Source organism: Protopterus annectens, chromosome 9.part0 (genome assembly GCF_019279795.1).
Source record: "Protopterus annectens isolate FY-2018-M chromosome 9.part0, PAN1.0, whole genome shotgun sequence".
Taxonomy (NCBI): Eukaryota; Metazoa; Chordata; order Ceratodontiformes; family Protopteridae; genus Protopterus; species Protopterus annectens.
This window is the reverse complement of record NC_056743.1, coordinates 799,696,521-799,719,679: the sequence shown is the minus strand read 5'-3', so window position 1 is coordinate 799,719,679 and position 23,159 is coordinate 799,696,521. Positions and strand designations below refer to the sequence as shown.

The window sequence follows — 23,159 nt, the reverse complement described above, 5'->3', positions numbered from 1 at the left end:
CCATGGCATCCATGCTTCTACACCCCCCACACTCTGTTAGTCTATCCTCTTCCTAATATTATGTGAGCGATATCTGAGAAGCATTCCTATAGTTGTCCCTTCATCCCAGAGGTATTTAGGGGTTCATTACCAACAAGAAAGGGGACTTTAAAGTATATAATTTTTCTACTGTGGACATTGATTCTGATTTGGTCGAACTTTTGGCTTTTGGCTTTACTTTTGTTCCTAGTTCTACAGGCAACTTAGCTAAAGTCATTATAGATTTAAAATGTTTCACTCGTAAACTAAATTTGAAACTGTTTTTTAGTAATGATGTCACAGATGTATTTATGGGGCTGAAAATGCCTAGTTCTTTCAACCCCCCTTTACACAACAACTTACTCCTATTTGAAACTATGTGTGAAGTTGATATTAGACATCTCTATTCTTCCTTCCACTGTAAAACTGACTTTTCTAAGTTTAATATCACTAGGGAACAGGAAATGGGTTTGCGCCACCTTTGTGAACTGCCTGTATGGCTTATTAAACCTGACAAAGGAGGTGGCTTAGTGTTATTTGATGACTTCCAATACAAAGAGAAGATGCTTTCTACACTTAATAGTCCAGCATATGGTTTGGCTTCTTTAAATGAAGTGAACCTCTCTCATAGTCGAACTAGGGCTTACTATAGGGATTTATTTTTGGCGGGTAAGATCGATTTGGATCTTTACAATTTTATTGACATTTTTCCCCAAAAAATTCCGGTTATGTTCGGCATCCCTAAGATTCATAAAGACGCTTCAAACCCACCTATGAGAGCTTTGATTGATGGGCGTTCTTCTATGACCCACCCTTGCTCTAGATTCATTGACAGCATTTTGGTTAAATATATTAAACAGATTCCAGGTATTTGTAAAGATTCCTGGATATTTTTGAGTAACATTAATAATATCCCATTTGATTGTTCTAACAATTTTTTAACAATAGACATTGTTGACCTGTACACTTCCATTCCACACCTTGAAGCTGTGGAATGGATTGGTCTTTTGTTAACTGAACTAGGAGCTCCAAGACTTGAAATTGACTTGGTTACAGAGCTATTGGATATTGTTTTGACATCCAATTTTTTCGTCTTTGACAAAGAGTATTACCTGCAGAAACAAGGGGTTGCCATGGGCTCCCCTTGTGGAGCAAGTGTTGCTAACCTCTTTGTCGCCTATTGGGAAAAGCATTTCCTTATGAATAAATCTGAGTTGATGAAGAATGTCATCTTTTATACCAGATTTTTAGATGACATCTTCATCCTTTTCCATGAGGATGTCGAAACTGCAACTAAATTTGTACAGGCTATCAATGAAACTACAGAATTTTTGAAATTTACATTTAAATTTTCCACTACAGAAATTGACTACTTAGATGTTAAACTTACTAAAGACTTGAATAGTAAGGTGCTAACATCTACTATCTTCAGGAAGCCCACCTATGTTAACTCTTTTTTGCATTTTTCCAGTCTTCATCCCTTTAGGCAGAAGCGGTCAATAGTAAAAGGCCAGCTGGTTAGAGTGGGTAGAATGTGTAGTACCCTCTCTGACTTTTGTAAGGAATGTAATTTCCTACGAGAGCTGTTTGTTAATCGTGGTTATCCTGGAGATTTAATAGACGAACTCATTATGGAAGTTAATCAGAAAAGGATGGAAGGGTTTTATAAACCCCTCCTCAATCAGAACAATTTCATATTATGTGACCGAAATAGTACTTCCACTCTTTTTGATGTCATTCCAACTGTAGCTGACATTGGGGCTTCAATTGAAGATGAAAAAACGCCCACAACAAAAAATGTTGAACGTAAGTTTGCCTTAAGTTTTGTTACTACATTTAATACCAACTCCAAAGCAATCTGGTCAATTATATGTAAGAATTGGCATTTTATATCCAGCACACCAACACTTTTAGAAAAATTGGGCCCTTCTCCCTGTGTGGTATACAAAAGAGCTAGTAATTTAAAAGAAATTTTGCAAAGAAATGTGACTAAAAAGTCTTTTAATAGACAGAAAGGAACATTCAAGTGCGAATTTTGTAATTTTTGTAAGTTCATCAAACCTGGTAATTCCTTTGAAATTAGAAATAAAAAATACCAGATTTACTACAAAATTAATTGTCAAACCCGTTCAGTTGTTTATGTTGCCTTTTGCGATTGTTGCCCAGCTTTTTATGTTGGTAAGACGGACCGTAAGGTCCGTGAACGAATATACCAACATGTTTACGCAATTAAGAAGAATAAGGATGACAACGCTTTGGCAAAACATATTGATAAAAACCCTGGGCACAATTTTTCCTTTATGGGTATTGACCATGTTCCGACAGGCGTTAGAGGTGGCCCTTCATCTCTTGTCTTAGAGAATCGGGAGCTAGAATGGCAACTCAATTTAGATGCATTCAGAGCTCCCGGTCTGAACGAAAACTGTAATATAGCTGCCGTTTTAAAACTACGGAGCTATTTGAGGAAATTTAATTCAATATTTATATTATGTTTTACTGAAGTAACACATACACTTATATTATATACACATTTTTTATGGGGTTCTTTAGTTAGGCTTTTTAAAGTAGAAGTATTGACTTAATGTTTACTTTGTATACTTAATGTATTAGTTTTTTCTAGGTCTTTTTTGAAGTTTTTTGAAATAATACATCTCTCAAGGAACTGATCGTACATGTCTTTCTAGGTTTGACTTTTTAATTGAAGTGAACATGCGCTGTTTTAGCGCTTTGATGTAATTTTGTGACGTTGTTTTTGTCACTTCCTGCTTTTTAAACTTTTAAACTATTTATATGGTCGAACTACGACTGAATAGTTGTACCTCTGAAGAAGCTGCGGTTTCTAGTGGCGAAAACGCTTTTTTGTACTAAATAAAACCAGCGTTCAGGTTTGCTTTCTGGTGGTTTGTCGGACTTTTGGATACCTGTTTGTGGAATTTGTGGTCTGTTTTTACTTTTTACTGGTCTGTTTTACACTGTGATGTATTATGTCATAAGCTACTGACAGATATACTTATTTGCTCAGTTATTTCCTGAGAAATACAAGATGAATGAAGCTGTGTCCAGTATTGTGGTCTGCATCCTACTTATTCTTGCACACTCATGCCATTCTGGAGGGTTAGCTGCAGACACTTGCTGATGGGTCTGTGTAAATGGTCCAGCACCTTGGTACTGTGATGGCTGAGGATCCCCTGCGTGTACATCTATCGGCATAACAGAATGGCCATATCCTGCTGTGGCCATACCTCTCAGCTGTACAGATTCACCCAGGTTACCCAGAGGCAGGACTCATATATCTGGTCAGTTCCCCTTCACATTATAGTTTACAAGCAGGTTTGTAGCCACCCATTACTAGGTTTGCAAGCAGGGGAGTATGAGCACACATCAGAGTTTCAGACTTTACACACTCCCATGGCGTCCATGCTTCTACACCCCCCACACTCTGTTAGTCTATCCTCTTCCTAACATTATGTGAGCGATATCTGAGAAGCATTCCTATAGTTGTCCCTTCATCCCAGAGGTATTTAGGGGTTGGTCCACAGTTCATGCAGTAGGACATGATGGGCATGCGAGTGGGATTTGTCGACATGGCCTTGCATTTGTGTTCTGTGGACTGTGTTATGTTGTTAGTTGGGACCCCATGTGATAACATACATTGGCAGTATGGGTGAGCAACTGGCCTTTGACAGAGGACTGTAGGGCATTTGTTAGTGATGCAGGCCATCTGTAGCTGGCCAGTGCATTCTGTCACTCCTACAGTCCCAGGCTGCAAACAACTGGATTCCCCTGGGGTGACATGTTAGGTGTGCGAGGTGTTAATGGCAGTAGTTCCTGTCCATATTAATCCATTGTTCTGGATGCTGGCAGGGTGCTGCTTACAGTTAGGGACACACGTGCATGGGACACCTCTTCAGCATGCTGCATTCTGTGGGTATTCCCATACAGAAGTGGGGGTCATACTGTACTCATTCCCAACAGTAGGGATATGACCTGTGATAAACCTGTGGCTGATGCTGGCAAGGCCAGCTGAGTGTATGTGTGATATGGAAGCTTCTTGCAGCTGACTCACAGATATACCTGGGACATTCCCCTTATGCTGCCTTGTGTGGGGAGATAAACAGTCTCTCATTACTTCATAACTGTGCCTTTTGTGGTCTGCCAGTGATTGGCCAGACCATATCAGTATTCCATACTACACAGACAACTAATGTGCTGCTAACCTGTCTGTACAATTCCAAAGTTGTGTGCAGTTGACAGTTAAATTTTATGTACTCTGTCTAGAGTATTTCCACCTGTGTACTGTGTGTATGTCTGGGTCCACATTCATGGCATGTCCATCTTTCAGATTGGGTCTTGCTGGGATGCATTGTGGTTGGCACTACAGTTGTCAGAACATGGCCTTGTCATCGACAGTACAGGCCATAGGCCACCGAGGCACAACCCTGCATGCCTACATGCTGACCACTTCCACACAATATACAACACACAACAACCTAACACATAGACCCCTGCATATTGTACACATGCAACAATCTATCCTGTAAATTGGGCCAGCTCAGGTAATCTGTGATCCACTATTATTAAACCCACACTACATGCTACTGCATTTCTACATAGGATTGTGGGGGGAGGCACACCTGGCAACTAAACATTTGCTATGACTGTATTGGTATTTCAGGTACTCTGTTGGCTTCCATTTCATTTTGTATTCCGACCTATCATGCAGACTACAGGCATATCAGTAGAGTACAGATCTTAGGTTTTATTGACCTACATTTCAGTTTCAGACTTCTTACCCTTCAGAACTAACATACAACTGCCTGACCTGTTGTAGTCTGTCTGTGTAGGTCTGGAGGGGGGCTGTTCTCCATTGCCATTAATTGGAGGCCTTAGTACAGTCTTGTTTATGGTCATCTACACCTGTCCTGCTGGCTGAGGCTGTTGTTGGGTATGTGAGCCTTACTGACATGCATGTGTGTGCCCTATGGACACACATTTGGGCCACCACATGTACTGCAGTGGGATTTGTCACCTTGTCTAGTACAGGCAAACTGAAAGCGGAGACAATGAAGGCAGACCAACCTTCCAAGTTTATTAAAAACTCAATAGTAATTTTGCACAAGCACAAAATGAATTCATTTTGTGCTTGTGCGAAATTACTATTGAGTTTTTAATAAACTTGGAAGGTTGGTCAGCCTTCATTGTCTCCGCTTTCAGTTTGCTTGTTTTTCGTGATGTTTGGTGAATAGGATATCGCTTTTTCCTGGTTCTTGTCTAGTACAGCCTACTTTGTTGACACCAGTATTTGATATTGATTTCATGCTGCCCATATAGTTGTCCACTATCTGCTGCCATCCCATTCAGCCACCCGATTCACTTGCATGGTCATATCCATGCCATAGATACAACTAGCAGAACATACTACTCCATTCAGCAATTGATAGGAAGAGTGACTTACCTTGTGGCTGTGCCAGTACTGAGGATGGTGCTGGAGGGCTGACTATGTCGGATGCACATAGTACACTCCCTATACATGGTAAAGCACAGGTAGTGTCATTTTTGACATCTCTTTTACTGTATGTGTGAGTCAGAGAGAGGTGTCATTCCCTGGGTTCCTACCATGTCAGTGTATGTGCTATGTGTTGCCTCTTCGCCAAAGCCTGGGCATACTGGGCATACCTCCTTCTGCCTACATGGGCAGGCTCAGGTTGTTCCTCCTCTGAGTCACTCTGTGCTTGTGCTGGCCTTGGCAATGGTGGGGGGCTGTGTGGCCCTGCCCAGTGCTGTTCCTGCTGCATCTGTTTTCGCAGGATCATATTGTGTAGCATGGCACATACAATGAAAATTTGTGTACATGTAGCTGGAGAGTACTGCAAGGCTCCACTGGATATGTCCAGGCACCGGAACCATGGCCTGAGCATCCCAAACACATGCTCGATTATTATTCTAGTTTGTGCGTATGCCTCATTATGGAGTTCTTGTTCGGGTGTGTGTGCATTTCTGATGGGTGTGATCAGCCACGGCTCCAGTGCATAACCAGCATCTCCCACTAGATGGCCATATGGGGTGTCATCACTGGCAAATCTCTGGTACAGCTGTGTCATATGCCAGATGTAGGAGTCATGATAGTTTCTAGGGCTGCCAGCACACGCATTCATGATAATGCCTTGGGCATCGCACATGACCTGGCAGTTGATGGAGGGGAAGCCCTTGTGGTTTATGTAGACCCTACCCTGCTCACCAGGTGGTGCTTTGATGTGTATGTGCGTGCAGTCTATAGCACCCACTACCTCAAGGTATTCTGCTATTTGGTGGAAGAGATGCATATTGCTGGTCATTGCCTCATGGGTGTTGAGGAAATATATGTGCTCACCGGCATGTGCTGACATGGCATCTAGGAACTGGTGGAGTACCCTAGATACTGATGCCTGTGCGATCCCCATGATATCCCCAGCTGGCCTTTGGAAGGTACCTGTGGCTAGTATTCTTAAGCCTACACATACCTTGGTATCCACTGGGATGGATTCCCCTTTGTTGGTTCTGTGTGTGCGGCGTAGCCAGCACAGCTCAACAATTTGCTGTAGGATGTCCCTGTCTGCCCTATAGAGCTCCACTTTCTCCAGCTCATGTAAATCCTGGTAGGGTACCCTGGGTCTGTACACTCTTTTCCTTCTCCTCACTTTGGATTGGTCATCAGCATTCTTATCCTGACCACCCTCAGCCTCTTCCACATATTGATGTATGAGAGCGACAGCAGTCCCTATCATTTTGTTAGTTTTGTCAGGTAAAATTTCCCAGTCTGTGTACACCGGTGGTGTAGAGGTTGTGGGAAAAAACAGAGTGAAAGGTGTTTGCATAGTTTATAGTAGTTTGCGGGGCTGGGCTGCTGCCTGTGTAATTGGCTGATTCTGATACATTTCACCTGTCAGCTATGCTAGTTCTCCTTGATTGCCTTCCTACTGCTGTTTTCCCTTCCTGTTGCTTTCCCATTTAAGCCCCGAGGTGTGCCATGCCGTGCATACCCAGTGCTCAGAGCTGCTATTTCCTGTTTATTTTTTTTTTGTTTAAAACCTGGTGCGCACCCGTTTAGGCATTGTAAACAGTGCTAGGCAGCCTCAGACACATCCCCCTTCCTTAGCTGTGCTTAGCTAAGGGCAAACACGGGCCACAGAGCTCCAGTAAGCTTACAGCATGCATGGCTCTCCCCCTTATGAGGTCATCTACCTCTTATGCTTATACCATGGTGTTGCTGCACCTACACATTTGGGTGCAAGCTAACACTGAGGGGAAATCTGTGATTCAGTATCAGTCCCCTCATTTGCATAAAACCGACTGCTAATGCATGGTTAGAAAACTGACACACAGCCTTCCCCCTTAGCAACCACTTTTCCATGGTATTGTTGTCTTTTGGATGCCATTGACTATTATGGCAGAATGCTGATTTTGGTTTAAAAACTTATTTCCAACTTTGTTCATTATTTTCAGGTCGATCCTGTTTGCACAACGCTGCCCTACACTTAAATGGTTGAAATTGGCCAAAAAAGTTATTTTTTATAATTTTGCAACTATTTCCCATGCCAGTGGGCATATATTTGGCCATTGGCATGCCTACTACATTGAATACATACTTTCTTTGGAGCTGTCATGCCTCCGTTTTGTAATTTGCAGAAATGTATTTTTTTAAATTCTTATTAAATCACACATATATATTTCTTTTGTAACCTCATGTACAGGAGAGCACTGTGGTATTCGTAACATTTTTTTGAATATTTTGTTTTTGAGTACTTGTTAGACATACTTTCTTTCCCACAACAAAAGACTTTACTGCATGTATCTGCAATACAAATTTATGTTTTGAACAATTGTACCACATAATAAATAGGTTTAGCTCTCAATTGTCCAGATTTTCACAGAATATCCAGAGTTTTGTCTCATATATATGGCTTGTTCCCCATAAAATTTGTGTTTTTTTTGTTTTTGGCAAATCACTGTGGACTGAAGTCACTAAATAATGACATACATTTGAGTTTCAAACTTTATAGTCAGGCACACTGATGTCCCATTCACCAGGCTGAACAAGGAGAAAATTACAGTCAGCTGCCTGTCGGGTACCAGGATCCACCACATAACACATGCACTCAAGTCACTCCACAACAAATACAAATACAACTCTGTCATTGTCCATGTTGGAGTGAATGACTTGAGACCTACCTCCCTGGACTACAGGAAAAGAGACATGGAAGAGCTGTCAGATCATGTGGCCCAGGCAGGTATGACCCTAGCCCTGAATAGCATCCTTCCTTCACCCAGAATGATACCACAGTATAAGGACAAAATGATTGACTTCAACAACTGACTAAGCTTCTGGTGTCATTCAAAGGAAATTCAGTATCTGTCTGCCTGGGATGACATGATCGACAAACCACGATGCTTTGCTAGAGATGGTCTGCACCTGTCACCACTGGGATTCAGGTTACTGGCTAAAGCTCTTGCCACCCCTATTGTGCCCTTTTTAGGCAAGGTTCAAAGGACAAAACCACCTCCGTAACAGATACAAGCATGCAAAATCTGAAGATAATGCTACTCAATGCTAGAAGTCTAAACCTCAAAATGCACTCTCTTGAGGCTCTCCTAAAAATGGAGAACATCAATATCTGTGCAGTAACTGAGACATGGTTCAAGGCTCCAGAGAGCACACCTGCAATACCAGGCTACAACTCTTACCACACTTTTCGGCCACCAAACCAAGACCGAAACACTAAAGGTGGAGGAGTGTCCATATTCACCAAGGATATTCACACCTCCAGGCTAGTTGCCCAACACAATGCATCTGAAATTCTCCAGGTGCAAATAACACTATGTAAGACTACAATCCAAATTGTAGCTTGCTACAGATCCCCCACCATGCCCCAAGATTCTCACTGCACCTTTCTAAACATACTGGAAAATATTAAGATAGAACCAAACACCCTAATACTGGGTGATTTCAACTTTGCCATTAACTGAGAAAACTACTTGGGTACCAACACCTTTTCCCAATGGTTCTTGGAATTCATAAATTCCAATGCCCTGGATCTAATCCATTGTCCCACCAGGGGCTCCAATATCATAGACCTGGTCATTACCAACATGGGAGATAGATGCTCCACACCAGTGGTCACCCCCTCATTGGTCAGGTCTGACCATAAGCTAATCACCCTTGACATCCACATTCCACCTCACCCCCCAGTAAGGAAACCTCTGTAAACAACTTCTCCAAATCCAACTTCATGCTACTCAAGTCAGAAGTGACAAACTTCATGACACACATGCAGAAGGGAGCTGAAAGTTCGACTGTTGAATCCTACACTGTACGAGCACATCCACTTGTGCTTGAATCGTGCCATCCCAAATAGAACCAAGACGCTCTCCTCCAAAAAAAGGAAACCAATCTGGTGGTCCCCTGCCATAAACAAACTATACAACAGAAGGAAGAAACTGTTGTAGAAAAGAGGAAAATCCCAGGATGCAAAAAAACTCCCTTAACAGCCTCAGTAAGAAACTGAGATCCCTCATAAAATCCTCCAAAGTAAGTTACATAAATAAAATTGCTAAAGATTCCAAAGACAACCCCAAGACATTCTATAGTTATGTCAAGAATCTAAATGGTAATGCTCAGATCTGCTCTGAGATACAACAGAATGGTATTAAATATACTGATCCCAAGGATAGTGCCAATATCCTGGCAGATCGATTTAGTGCCAACTTCACCCCCCTCTCACCCCCTAAAGGGCCTATCTCAATACCAAAAGACTGAAAAATTCTGGTAATCACGGCCACACAGAAACCGCACTCTCCACAGCTAAGAATATAGCATCCATGGGACTAGATGACATCCCGGGCTGTGTACTACATGAACTACAAAATGAACTGGCACCTCACCTAAGTGTCATGTTTAATCATAGCCTCACCTCAGGTTTTGTGCCCACTGAGTGGCACACAGCTACAGTTATCCCACTCCACAAGGGGGGATCCATCTTGGATCCCGGGAACTACCGTCCCATCAGTCGGACGAGCCTGATCTGCAAGGGCATGGAACTTATAAACAAAGACATTGGCAACCTTCAAACACTGGACCCCTCCAAGTTTGGGTTCATGAAGGGCTGATCTTGTCTCCTGAACCTGATTGACTTCTTTGAATCAGTCTCCAGAGCTGTGGAAGAGGGTAAGGAGGTCCACACAGCCTATCTGGACCTCACCAAGGCCTTTGACACCATCCCCCACTCTGGAATTATAGATAAACTTACTAAGCTGGGCATAAATCCCTACGTCACTCAATTGGTTGCCAGCTGGTTTACTGACAGAACCCAGATTGTAAAAGTAGCCGACTCCAAATCCAGGCTCAGCTGCAGACAGGTGACAAGTGGAGTAGCTTAGGGTTCAGTCCTGGGACCGCTCTTGTTTAGCATGTACTTCTCTGAAGTACAGGCCAACACTAAGGGACTCTGGCTAACAAAAGTTTGCAGATGACTGCAAACTGGGAGCCATTATTGAATCCCCAAATGATGTGGATATTCTCCAAAAGGGCCTTACAGAAACAGATGCTTGGTGCCAGAGTCATGGGCTCAAGCTTAATGCCAAGAAATATATAGTTATCCCCTTTGGGAAAAAACATGTACCCATGAATTACCACATAGGTGGCAGTACACTAAACATTGAAAGTGTGATGAGAGACTTAAGGACACAGGTGGACAGTGGTCTCACCTTCGATAACCATATCGGCATAACAGTCAGGAAATCCTTCTATGTGGCACACCTCATCACTAAGGGCTTTTCACCAAGAAAAAAGGTCATTGTTCCACTGTATTCATCCCTCATTAGACCCATTATAGAGTACAATGCCCAGTTTGATATGTACCTCACAAGACATCTGCAACAGCTGGAAAGGCCACAGAAATACCTCACTAAAATAATCACAGGCCTAAAGCAGATGCTCTATGCTGACCATCTAAAAAAACTCCTGCTATACTCTGTGGCATATCATCTACTCAGAGGTGAACTCTGCTTAACATACAAGGCCATGTCAAACCCTGAGCTGTTGGACATGCTCCATTTAAAGAAATCCCAGTCCCGCAGAGCTACATGCTCCAGGGATCTAAATCTTGTCATCACAATGAACAAAATATGCTGGAGGGATAGGTTCCTGACCCAGAGACTCCCCATACTCTGGAATAGACTGCCCATACATGTCAAGCAGAGCACCTCCTTGTCTCTCTTCAAAAGGAACCTTGACAATTGGATGGGAGATAGGAAATTCACCTCTGGGATCACGTCAGTCATCCTGCTAGACAGGGGTCCAGGGAAGTAAATATTGTGGGAAGAAATATCCAGGGAATTGTTATGGCTAGGCTTGTATAGGCCCTAGGGCCGAAAGCCTAGTACCAACCTATGAACCTATGAACCTATATCCTTCAGAAAATGCATGCTAACTCTAATCTTGTTATTATAGCAACTTTCTAAGTTTATAAAAGCAAAGTTTAAAAATTGTCTATATTTTTGGACCTTTACCCTCCCCCCATCATATTAAACTTTGTTCAGATTTCTTGTGCTAAGTTGAGACATATGCAAATAGGCAATGTTATCATGAGTATGTTAATTTTGCACAAAATTATTTTTGTTTGGTGCTACATCTTTAACACGCTTGGTCATTTTAAAAAAGCATGCCAAGGTACCAAAAAAAATCACCAGTAAAAAGTCCAAGGCACCCAAAGAAGGGAAATCCAGCCACAAAACGAATAAAAACAGCTGTATTCCAATGAACCAAACCACATTAATGTTTCTTAACAAACTCCACAAATATGTTTTCATTTAAAGTACTTCATCAGATGCAGACTTCAGTCCAGTAGTCCACAATGCCCTGGCTGAATCACTTGCTATGATTAATCCAGTTCACTGGGCTTTAGCTACCTTCGGAGACCTTACAATGATGCCAGAAAGATCCTTACTGATATAATTCAGGTCTGAGCCATGGTAAACAGCTCCATTGTTGCTCTGTGAGCCAGAAATTCACCATGGTGAATGTCAGCTTCCACAATGATGTCACAGCACCCTCTAGCATTCGGGTCAGAGAGATTACAAGAAAGTGCAGATCAGGAACAGACCCAGACCAATGCTAACTGCTTAAAGAATGATTGCATTTTTTGCAGTCCTATAGTCATGCATACTCTTGGGCTATTCTTGCCCAGTGACGTGACCACTCATGAGGTTCCTGTCCATCTTTTGTCCTGTTCAGTTTCCAAAACCCTGCTTCACACTCCAGTCTTCCTGTAGCCTTATAGATGCAGTACACCAGATCTCAGCTGATGGAGGGGAACTAGTTAGCCATATTCTGACTACTGCCCCAGGTTCCACCATTGGCTAGCAGTGAAAAATCAGAGAGCCAACATAGCCACTCAGTTGGCATGTACTTCTTTACTTGTAACAATGCCATAACAACATGTTGGTGCCTTCATTCTGAGGCTATGCTTGTTATGAGGTGTGGCTACTGAGGCATCTCCACTTGGACCCAAGGGTTGTGGCATCTTCAGGCCCACTCACATGTACTGGCCCTGCCTAATCACTCAGGGGCAAAGATGTGTCTGCCCTGTGTCATGCACATCCCACCCCAAGAATAGGTGTGCTCATCCTTCCTGACTGCAGTTACGTGCCTAAACCATTAGGCAAAAGTCAGGTCACCTGGCCTGTAGTTAGGGGTCCATTGCTTTATGCCTCCAGTACAGTATAAATAATGAGCACTAAATGTGAATGGGGGGTGGCCCTGGACATCAGGTACTGAAGACACAACTTGAAATACCGTGTAGTGGTGATCCCAGACAACAGACACTGAATGTGGAATTTGAAGATGGTAACCCAGGTAACAAATAATGAGCATAACTTTGAGAGACGTGAGAGTACCATGGACAACAAACTGAAGATACATTTGGAACTTAGGAGTTGGTGACCCTGAATAATAAGCAGTGAACCTGAATTCAGGGTGTTAGTGTGGTGACTGTGGACACAAATCTTTAAATATGCATTAGGGAGGTAGATGGGATTGAGTCTGAAAAATTATCTCTGTATGTGAAGTCAGAATGTGGGAGTAGATATCCTGAGAGGCAGGAATTGAATCTGAATTTGGAAGTGGGAAGCAGGTACAATGATAATACAGCTGTTTGTGAGTTAAGGTCCAAAGGATGGCATTTTTTAACCTTAGTGTAAATGGTCATCAAATTAAACACAAACAAGCTTATAGCTTTGTTAATAGTTTGTGGCACAACTTTCAGAATGCTTACCTAGCCTCATGGTGTAGAGTGATAAAGCCCTGATTATGCTAGAGTACAAGTGTGACACCAGCAGCATTGAAAAGTGTGCCACTTGGCCAGAGTATGGGCTCAGTATGTGTGGTAGCTGACATGTATCCCCTGAGAAAGCAGCTGTCATGGAACCTTCAGCCATCAGGGGAGGGAGTTAAGATCTGCAGACTAACTCGCTTCCAAGCACCTAATTCTCACCTTCAAAGGAGAATGAATGGGCTAAGGCTTGCTGGTCAGGATGCCAATAGGCTGGAGGGCTGTTGCCATTGCCAGTGAAGCCTGTCTGTCACCCAGAACAAGCATTACAACTGGGTAAAGTAAACAGGAGCCACTGGGATTGATCCTCCTCCACACACCAAAAACAAAAAAAAAAACTTCCACAATGATGCTCATCTTATCTATATGCAATGAACTTATGTTTTATTACACATTTCTGTCTTGGAAGGCAGTATAGCATATCGCATATCCTGTCTAGAAATCACTTTTGTCTTGGAGATGTGTAAGGGCAGTGCAGTTCTTTTCTTTTCTTGAGGTGGGGTGTTATTGATGGCATTCTGCAAATTTGATGTAAAATGTTTGAATTGCAGTGAAGTTATAAACAGCTGTATGCCATATTAACCAAAGGCTTATCATTTTGTTATGTAGTAAATATTGGGACAATACTTTCAGAATATTATATTAAGAGTTTATATCATGTTGTTTGTATGGTTCTGTACATGGCATTTTATAAGTTTAGTGCAAAAGAGTTTGTTTGTGTCTTTCAGCTTTTCCCGGTTAGGGGTCACCACAGCGGAACTCCGGTCCGCTAATGATTGGCAGTTGACTTTTACGTACCGGCTTGCCAGGCCTGACGCACAACCTTCAATGAAGGTACGCCCATTCACGCATGTCTCCACGCAGAAGACGCTCTAGCTGAGAATCGAACCGGACAGCGTCTTACTGTGAGGCGACAATGCTACCGCAGCACCACCACTGCAGGTTAGTGTGATCTTTAGTAAAATTATAAGGAAACTTTTTGCCAGTTAAGCACACTTATAATTTTGGCAGTTAGTAGCAATTGTGACAAAACTTGCAGAATAATCATTTGACAGCTATATCACATGAAGTTAAAGTAGTAATGCATCTGAAAAAGTGACCTTGCAGTTATTAGGTAAAATTACATTTCTTGGCCATATCATATTTGGATAAAAATGAGGTTGTTTATGACATGAGGCCCCGTAGATGGCATTTTGCAAATTTAGTGGAAAATGAACTTTAGTAAAGTTACAATGAAGTGTTTCCCATATTATATACTAGTATTCTGTGACAAAACTTATTTTAGGAGTTCATATTATGAAGGACAGATACCCAAGACATTCTATGTAGTGTAGTAGAGCCATCCACTAATATGCACCTGATGCCCTGGAATTTCTATCCAGCCACATCTCTAATAAATGAAAAGGAAAAGATGGAGAGGGGTTGTCAGCATAGCTTGCAACGCTGTACAAAATGGCTGCCCTATATACTCCTACAGTAATTCATCAATCATCAAAAAGGGAAGCTTCATTAACCCACTTATGTAACACCCTACTGGGAAAGTAGTTGCTACCATGTTGGGAAGGGGAAAATGGCAGAAAGCAGTAACTTGCTCAGTATAACCAGCTGCATACTGGGGAGGAGGATGAAGAAAACCTGGACAATGGGTTATCTGCATTGTTAACTTCATACTGTGGCATATTAGCATACATGACAGACTAGTGCATAATAGGAGAAAAGAGAAAAAGTAGGGCACATACATAGCAAAAACACACACATACATAGCAAACACACACACACACACACACACACACACACACACACACACACACACACACATAAAAAACAGATACAAAAGAAAAAGTTAATCTGCATTGAGCACTAAGAGATATCTCTCACCTACAAAACTTAACCATTTAGAAGCATTACGCAAGTTGGAAGAATATCACTAAAACCATGCTATATAGTATGGCATCAAAAAGATAGCAAATCCAGAAAGCATGCTGAATCGCTGTTGGATCCATAGTACCATTGTGAGTTCAAGAATGTTTACCTGCTTTCAGAGGTCACAAAACAGGATATGCCTGTGCCTGAAAGTCATACATGCTCCCTGAATTTATGCTTACCCTGTATGTTGGGCAGCAAGCTACAATAAACAAAAATATGCTGACCAAATGTCTTCCAGTGAAATTGAATGTTTTTGTCTCACTTTTATTACAGATTTCTTCAGAATACAAATATACACTGCTGTACAAACCTTTAAATAGCCATATAAACCATGTGCTCTAAGTCATGTGACCAAGAAATCATATGACTAAACACTTAAAGGTACCTACCAAATATAATATAATATAATATAATATAAAAATGCATAAAAACAAGTACCAAAGAGAAAGTGTTCTTGTAGTTTGGCAGCCCTCATTTTTAAAACATAATTAATAGATACAGTGGATATAAAAAGTGTACACACCCCTGTTAAAATTCCAGGTTTTTGTGATATCAAAAATTAGACCACAATAAATCATTTCAAAACTTTTCCCACCTTTAATGTGACTTATAACCTGTACAATTCAATTGAAAAACAAACAAATCTTTTAGGGGAAAAAATATAAAAAATAAAAAACGTACAATAAGCTGGTTGCATAGGTGTGCACACCCTTAAATTAATACTTTTTTGAAGCACTTTTTGATTTAATTACAGCATTCAGTCTTCTTGGGTACACACCTGCCATCAGTTAAAGAGACTCTGATTAACCCCAAATAAAGTTCAGCTGTCCTAGTGGGATTTTCCTGACATTTATTCAGTTGCCTGCTACAACAAAAGCCATGGTTCGCAGAGAGCTTACAAACTTTCAAAGGGATCTCATTGTTGAAGGGTATCAGTCAGGAGAAGGGTACAAAAAAATTTCCACAGCATTGGATATACCATGGAACACAATGAAGACCGTCATCAAAAAGTGGAGAAAATATGGGACAACAGTGATGCTGCAAAGATCTGGACATCCCTCCAAAATTGATGAAAAGACAAGATGAAAATTGGTCAGGGAGGCTGCCAAGAGACCTACACCAACACTGAAGCAGCTGCATGAATTTCTAGTAAGTACTGGTTGTGTACTACATGTGACAACAGTCTCCTGTATTCTCCATATGTCTGGACTATGCGGTAGGGTTGCAAGATGGAAGCCTTTTCTTACACAGAAAAACATTCAGACCTGGGTAAAATTTACAAAACTATACATCAAGTCTCCCAAAAGCATGTGGGGAAAATATGTTATGGTTTGATGAGACCAAGGCTGAACTTTTTGGCCACAATTCCAAAGGTACGTTTGGCACAAAAACAACACTTTGCATCACCAAAAGAACACCATCCCCACGGTAAAGCATGGTGGTGGCAGTATCATGCTTTGGGGTTGCTTTTCTTCAGCTGAAACTGGAGCTTTATTCAAGTTGGAGGGAATTATAAACAGTTCCAAATGCCAGTCACTTTTGGCCCCAGACCTTCAGGTGTCTGCTAGAACGCTGAAGATGAAGAGGAAATTCACCTTTCAACATGACAATGACCCCAAGCATACATCCAAATCAACAAAAGAATGGCTTCACCAGAAGAAAATTAAAGTTTTGGAATGGCCCAGCCAGAGCCCAATTCGTGGGGTGACCTGAAGAGGGCTGTGCACAAGGCATGCCCTTGCAATCTGACAGATTTGGAGGGCTTTTGCAAGGAAGAGTGGGCAAATATTGCCAAGTCAAGATGTGCCATGCTGATATACTCCTACTCAAGAAGACTGAATGCTGTAATTAAATCAAAAAGTGCTTCAGCAACATATTAGTTTAAGGGTGTGCACACCTATGCAACCAGCTTATGGTACTATTTTTTTTATATATATTTACCCCTAACAGATTTGTTTGTTTTTCAATTGAATTATACAGGTTATAGGTCACATTAAAGGTGGGAAAAGTTTTAAAATGATTTATTGTGATCTAATTTTTTTATATCACAAAATCCTGGTATTTTAACGGGGGTGAGTACACTTTTTATAGCCACTGTGTGTCTTCATTTAAACCTGGAGATACCCCAGAATTTAATTTCAATTGCCCCAACTCCCTCTATTGACCACAATACGTATATGTTTAAGGTATCTGGTGTTTTATTCTGGTCTGTTTTTGGCTACCAAATATTAGAAACCTTGAACTGCAGAATAACCAAAATAAAACAGCAAAAGGGACAATTATCAAACAATGGCAACATGAAAAAAAAAACATCAAACGGTCATAGTCAGCCAGCATTGCGCACACACAACCAACCAAGGTGGGGGGCTGCACCTCCCACACCCCCTAACAATAAATACCAACTCTGAGATCACACTACAGCGGGGAATTGGGCAAATTTAAAAGGTTTCCCATCACTTACCTTATGCATTGAATTACTTCCTGGTTGTTGGCCAACTATAGCCATTCAATGTATTTTTTTTTCCGAAGCTGCTGTTCTTCGATAATTGTCCCTTTCACTGTTTTATGTTCGTTAGTTCGCAATTTGAGATTTTTAGGATTCTTCATCAATATTGCATATTGAAGGATTGATCTATGGCTTGAAAACTTACTGTATGAGGGTTTTATTGACAAAACTTTATATGAGTTTCTGATGGTTAAATTTCCTATAATCCCTGCAGTGTTAGGTATTCTGAAAATTTACAAAGAATTGTCTGATCCACCATTTAGGCTAATCATTTATTCATGTGGTTCCAAAACAGAAAGACTGGCAAGTTGGATTGATATAAAGATAAAAACTTTTTTTTACAATGCCAGTCTTGTTTTAGCAGACTTGTGGCATTTTCTGGACTGTTTGACATGTATAAACATAAATGAACATACCCTAATGGTGACAGCTGGTGTGAAAGATCTCTTTTTCCAGTATCCCACAACACTGGTCTTACTTGATTTCATGAAGCCACGGTGATGAACACATCTTTTGACAATGCAGAGATTTGTTTGCTTCATGATGTGATGGAAATTGTTTTAAATAACAATTTTATATTTTGTGATGGAGAATATTTCCAATAGAAAAGAGGTGTGGCCATGGGTGCAAAATGTGCACCAGTTTATGCTAACATAGTTATATGGTAATAGGAGAAACATTTTGTCTTTGATTGTATTTTCAAGCCTAAAGTATTATTATACTTATGAAATTTGGGTGATTTTTTTTGTGGGGTGGTGATGAGGGTAAACTAATTTTGTTTCTTATTTAAATCCTACAACTGACTTTTTAGAAAGTATTTTTGAATAAGATAAAATGACTATGATTTTGTAGATGTCAGTGTTTCCAAAAATCTAATGGGCAATTTGAATCTAATATTTATAGGAGGCCTACCTAGTCTAACAATTTTTTACATTTTAGCAGCCAACACCCTATTTGGCAAAAGAAACGGTTGGTCAAAGGTTAACTTGCATACTTCTTCATTTACACACATCTATTTGAGAAGCATGCAGGCCTTCTGTTAGAATCACGGCCATGACAGTTGTGATCCTCTGCCTGGGGTAACACCTTGCCAGAGCACAAAATGATTTGAAATCCGTTCTGATGCTAACTGCTATTGTGCAATTACATTCTGGAGGGTGATTATTTAAAAGTTGACGTTTGTAGCCTCTGTGGGAAATGGCATGATATAGCAAAACTGTGTAGTGACAGTGGAATAATTCATTAAGAGGGTACAAAATTTGTTGCTTTGCACATATGGGAGCAAAATGAGTGGCATAGAGTGATAAAGCTCTAACTGTGACCAAGATGACCCAAAATCATTTAGGAGTTTGGGAGGCAGAAGAACTGGGCATGAGATGATGGAAGTGAAAGGCTCCCTCCAGCTTTCCCATTCTGCTGGAAGGAAGATGACTGGTGGTCTCAGTCAGCTGATTACTCCTGTATATAAAGGTGCTTGCACATTCACAATGGCCATAGAACTGAGGAAGTAGGCTCGACAGTTCCAAGCCAGTAATTGCAGGTCTCAGGGTCTGTATGTCTAGGTTCATGCACACACCAGGAAGAGTCTATAGGATACCCCTGCCAGGACACTGGTGCCTAGTGAGCCACCAGGATTAGGGATAGTGCCATTAAGACTGTATGCATAATGGCTTATAAACTACTACCAGAAATGTAAAACTCTGCCTACTACATGCTGAAATGAGTCTATAATATACTTGTATATAGTACTGATAACAAGATGTTAATATCTGACTATCTGACTATTGCATGCTGTAACGTATTCATAGATGTAAATGAAATTCTACTTGTATTGTACTGTATGTGGAGCTTTTCTCCCCAGGCCTCCGCTTAAAAAGGACCTGTGTCCATTTGGACTTTTCCAGTAAACAAATGTAAAATAAAAATAATCCATATCCATAGTGAAGTCTCATGGTCGGCAGACATTGAGGAGAAGAAACATGTTATTAAATGATGACATTCTGATTATTTGTTACAATTCCTATAAAAATAACAGAAAAAAAGATAACAGTTGCATATCTAAACAGCTGGCTGCTGAAGACTGAGAAGAGTTAACTGAACAGGGTTGCAGAAAACAAATTTGGAGTTAGACATATTGTATAGTGGGTCTAAAGTGAAAAGGTATATGAAATGGTGACAGACCATTTGCTTTATTTAGTGGAACTCAATAAAAATTGATGTTTGTTTAACTGGTATAGACCAGGTCATATATTATATTGTATAATGGTGTTTGGTGATTGAGTGGTTAATAAAGTTGGTGGATGGATTGTATTCCTTTTTTTAATTTCTGTTACTGGTGCACTTTATATAGAACCACAGAGTTGTGGCATAACACATACTGCTCAGAAGCATTTAGTGTCTGGCTATCCTAGCTATCTCTCTCTGTATACACACACACACACACACACACACACACACACACACACACACACACACACACACACACACACACACAAAAACTTCCACACATATATATCATCAATGTGAAGAACTTTGATCCAAATAGATACAAAAAAAGTTGACTTCTCACAACGAATGTTTCAAGACACAATCACAGAACATGTAAAGGACAAACAATGGTTTTGAAGGTGGGGGGGTGGGTAAGCTACCTGCACACCATATGGCAGGCTGCACCCCCCACACACACTAATTATATATAGCAACTTTGAGATCACACAATGCCAGGGAAAGACGCAAATTCCACAGCCCTGGTTTATAGCAATCTCTCACCATTGTTTACGACTTTCCTGTTGACCAAACTGGCAGGCAGGAATGCTGTTGACAATATGCACATTCAACCCAGTTGGAAATAGGGGAGCTTGATATCCCCACTGTCAATTTGGATTTGTAGTGAAGTGTAATTGGTTAGTTGGTGGGTGTAATAAACTGGAGAAGGTAGACAAGGAAGTTATTTTTTAACAGTGTAATGGTGGACACTTAAAGGATGATGTGTTAGTCAGTTATCCTTAAAGCTAGTTATACTGCACAATATATTAGAAGTACTAGTGCAGTCTGGAGCACATATGTTTGGGATAGTGGGTTACAGTGGGTGAAGGGAATATGATTGTGGATCATTTACTTCAGTATAATGCTTTAATTTTTGATGCAGTTTGACTGCTGGAAGAAAAAAAAGCAGCATTGAAGCTGTCATGCTGACTAATATTGCAATTAGTTGAATCTTCAATAGGGCTAGTACACTCCATAGCCATTAGGGTCAACTCTATGGATAAAGCTGAAGTGCAGTATCTAGAATGCCGTCACTAATAGTTAGTCCCTTAGTTGGCACTAGATGGCAGCAGCATCAGTCAGCAGATATGGGCTTTGAATGTAACCTGTCATTGGAGAAAGGCATATTTTGTAGAGTCATTGTGCTGGTATATCTGTACAAGACTGCCATCTACTGGCAAACTGAGTCATTGTTTAGACATAAGTACAAATTGGAACAGAAAGGATGAAAAGGCTTACTGAGAAAGCCAAATAAGAGAATCATAAATTGTAGATGTTAAGGTAAAAATAAAGAACTACAAAAGCAGAGTAAGTTAAGGCTTAATTCATGAATGTTTAAAAAGTGGTGAATTTAAGCCTGATGTGAACAGCTGATAAGGGCGGCTGACGAGTTAACAGTGGACTTACAAACAAGGTGGCTTATAAAATACACACAAAAGTGGAAGTTCGAGATGTTTAATTATGTAGTAAACAACTAGAAACAGATGTACATCTGATCGTAGGCTATAACATACTTATTGCTGGAGGTCTGTATTATAAAAGACATAATAATGCCACTGCAAGGCTAATTCTAAGAGAACTATTAACACAATATGATAAGTACAGAATCTCCATAAAGACAGCAAACACACAATATTAGAAAATTAATAGATTTGTTTGACATGGAGTCAACTACTGATGGATATCAATTGACAAGAATGTAGAACCAATAAAAACAGACATCAAAACTGGTAGAAAAGACATGCCAAGTAATTAAATTGTCATGGTGTAAAGGTGCCCAAGAAGTTCCAGCAGTCCTCACAGCACACTGACTAACAGAGTCCAGATAGGCTTTCAATATGCTGCTAATAGTATTGATTCCATATAACAGCAAACGGAAGTCACAACTGTACTTTCATTACGTGCAAGACTAAAGCAATACTGATTTCATATTCTAAAAACATGGCTTGCTTTAGAGGCTAGGTCCACTCTGAATGCAGCAGTATAAACACTCGCAGAAACTAACCATGCAACACTGCTGCGTATGCATTACCTGGGTTGTGCACCACTGAACCATCACTGTTCTCACATAATGCATTTTGCACTTAGGATTCAAGAAGGAAATTATTTTATTATTGATATCACATGAATACATTTAATGTATGTTATTTACAATGTTACATGCAATTATGTCATTTTTGTAGAGGCTGTTTTGAAGCTAATGTAATTTTAACTTCATAACGGTAGTATTCTTATGCACAGATATAGGTTGTGTCCAAGATGGCATATTTCTGTGATTTTTATTAATTCAGTTTTAATGGAGTTAAAGGTCCCAGTAACTGTGTACTAATAGAAAGCGGTGCACCTTTCATTTCTGAAGTGCAGCTTGCTGTTATAAATGTCTAGTAAACAAATGCTGTTTGTTTTATGGAGTGCCATTTATTTATTTATGTTTTATCAGATATGATTCTGGATCACCAGGAGTCCTCTATGGAACTGAATGAGACTATGCGGTTGAAGGTCCGGGATGCTCTTTTAAAGAAACATCATCACCAAAATGAAAAAAAGAGGAATAATTTGATTCCCATGGTACGTTCATTTGCAGATGTTGGCAGGAAGCAATCTGAACCACACTCTATGGATAAGGGTGGTATGTATTTTTTATCCTTTACATTACAATTAGCATTCTGTTTCTAATAGCCTATATTTCATAGATTCATAGATTGTTTCTAGGATAATGACCCTGGGGGGCCTTTTTAAGCCTTGCCAAGTTTTCCGGAAAGACTGATGATGTCTTGTATCCAAAAAAAGGACATTGAGGATCAGGCACTTATAAGCTACCTCTGTCCATAAGGGACATGGGTGCCAGACCTGAATTGGGTAATAGACAAACTCAGATGTGCATGGATGGGAAGCCTGTTCCATAGGAGGGGCAGTCTCTGGAACACATAGCTGTCTCTCCAGCATGTTCTGTTTAAGTCAGAGACAAAATTTAGGTTCTTAAACCTTGTATTTCTGGTACTGTTTGACTTATGAATATGCAGAAGATTCAAAAACATGTGGTTTGTGGATGCCTTTTAAGCCAAGCATAGATCACCTCT

General features: G+C 40.6%; 1 protein-coding gene across 1 annotated transcript in view; it reads left to right on the top strand.

The window, feature by feature from the left end:
• The window catches only part of SLC4A8 (solute carrier family 4 member 8), a 1,419,216-nt gene that overhangs the window by 784,333 nt on the left and 611,724 nt on the right, over positions 1-23,159 (top strand). Inside the window, exon 6 of the mRNA XM_044082169.1 lies at positions 22,520-22,708. Coding sequence (XP_043938104.1) covers positions 22,520-22,708 — 189 coding nt within the window. The remainder of the gene's footprint in view (positions 1-22,519; positions 22,709-23,159) is intronic.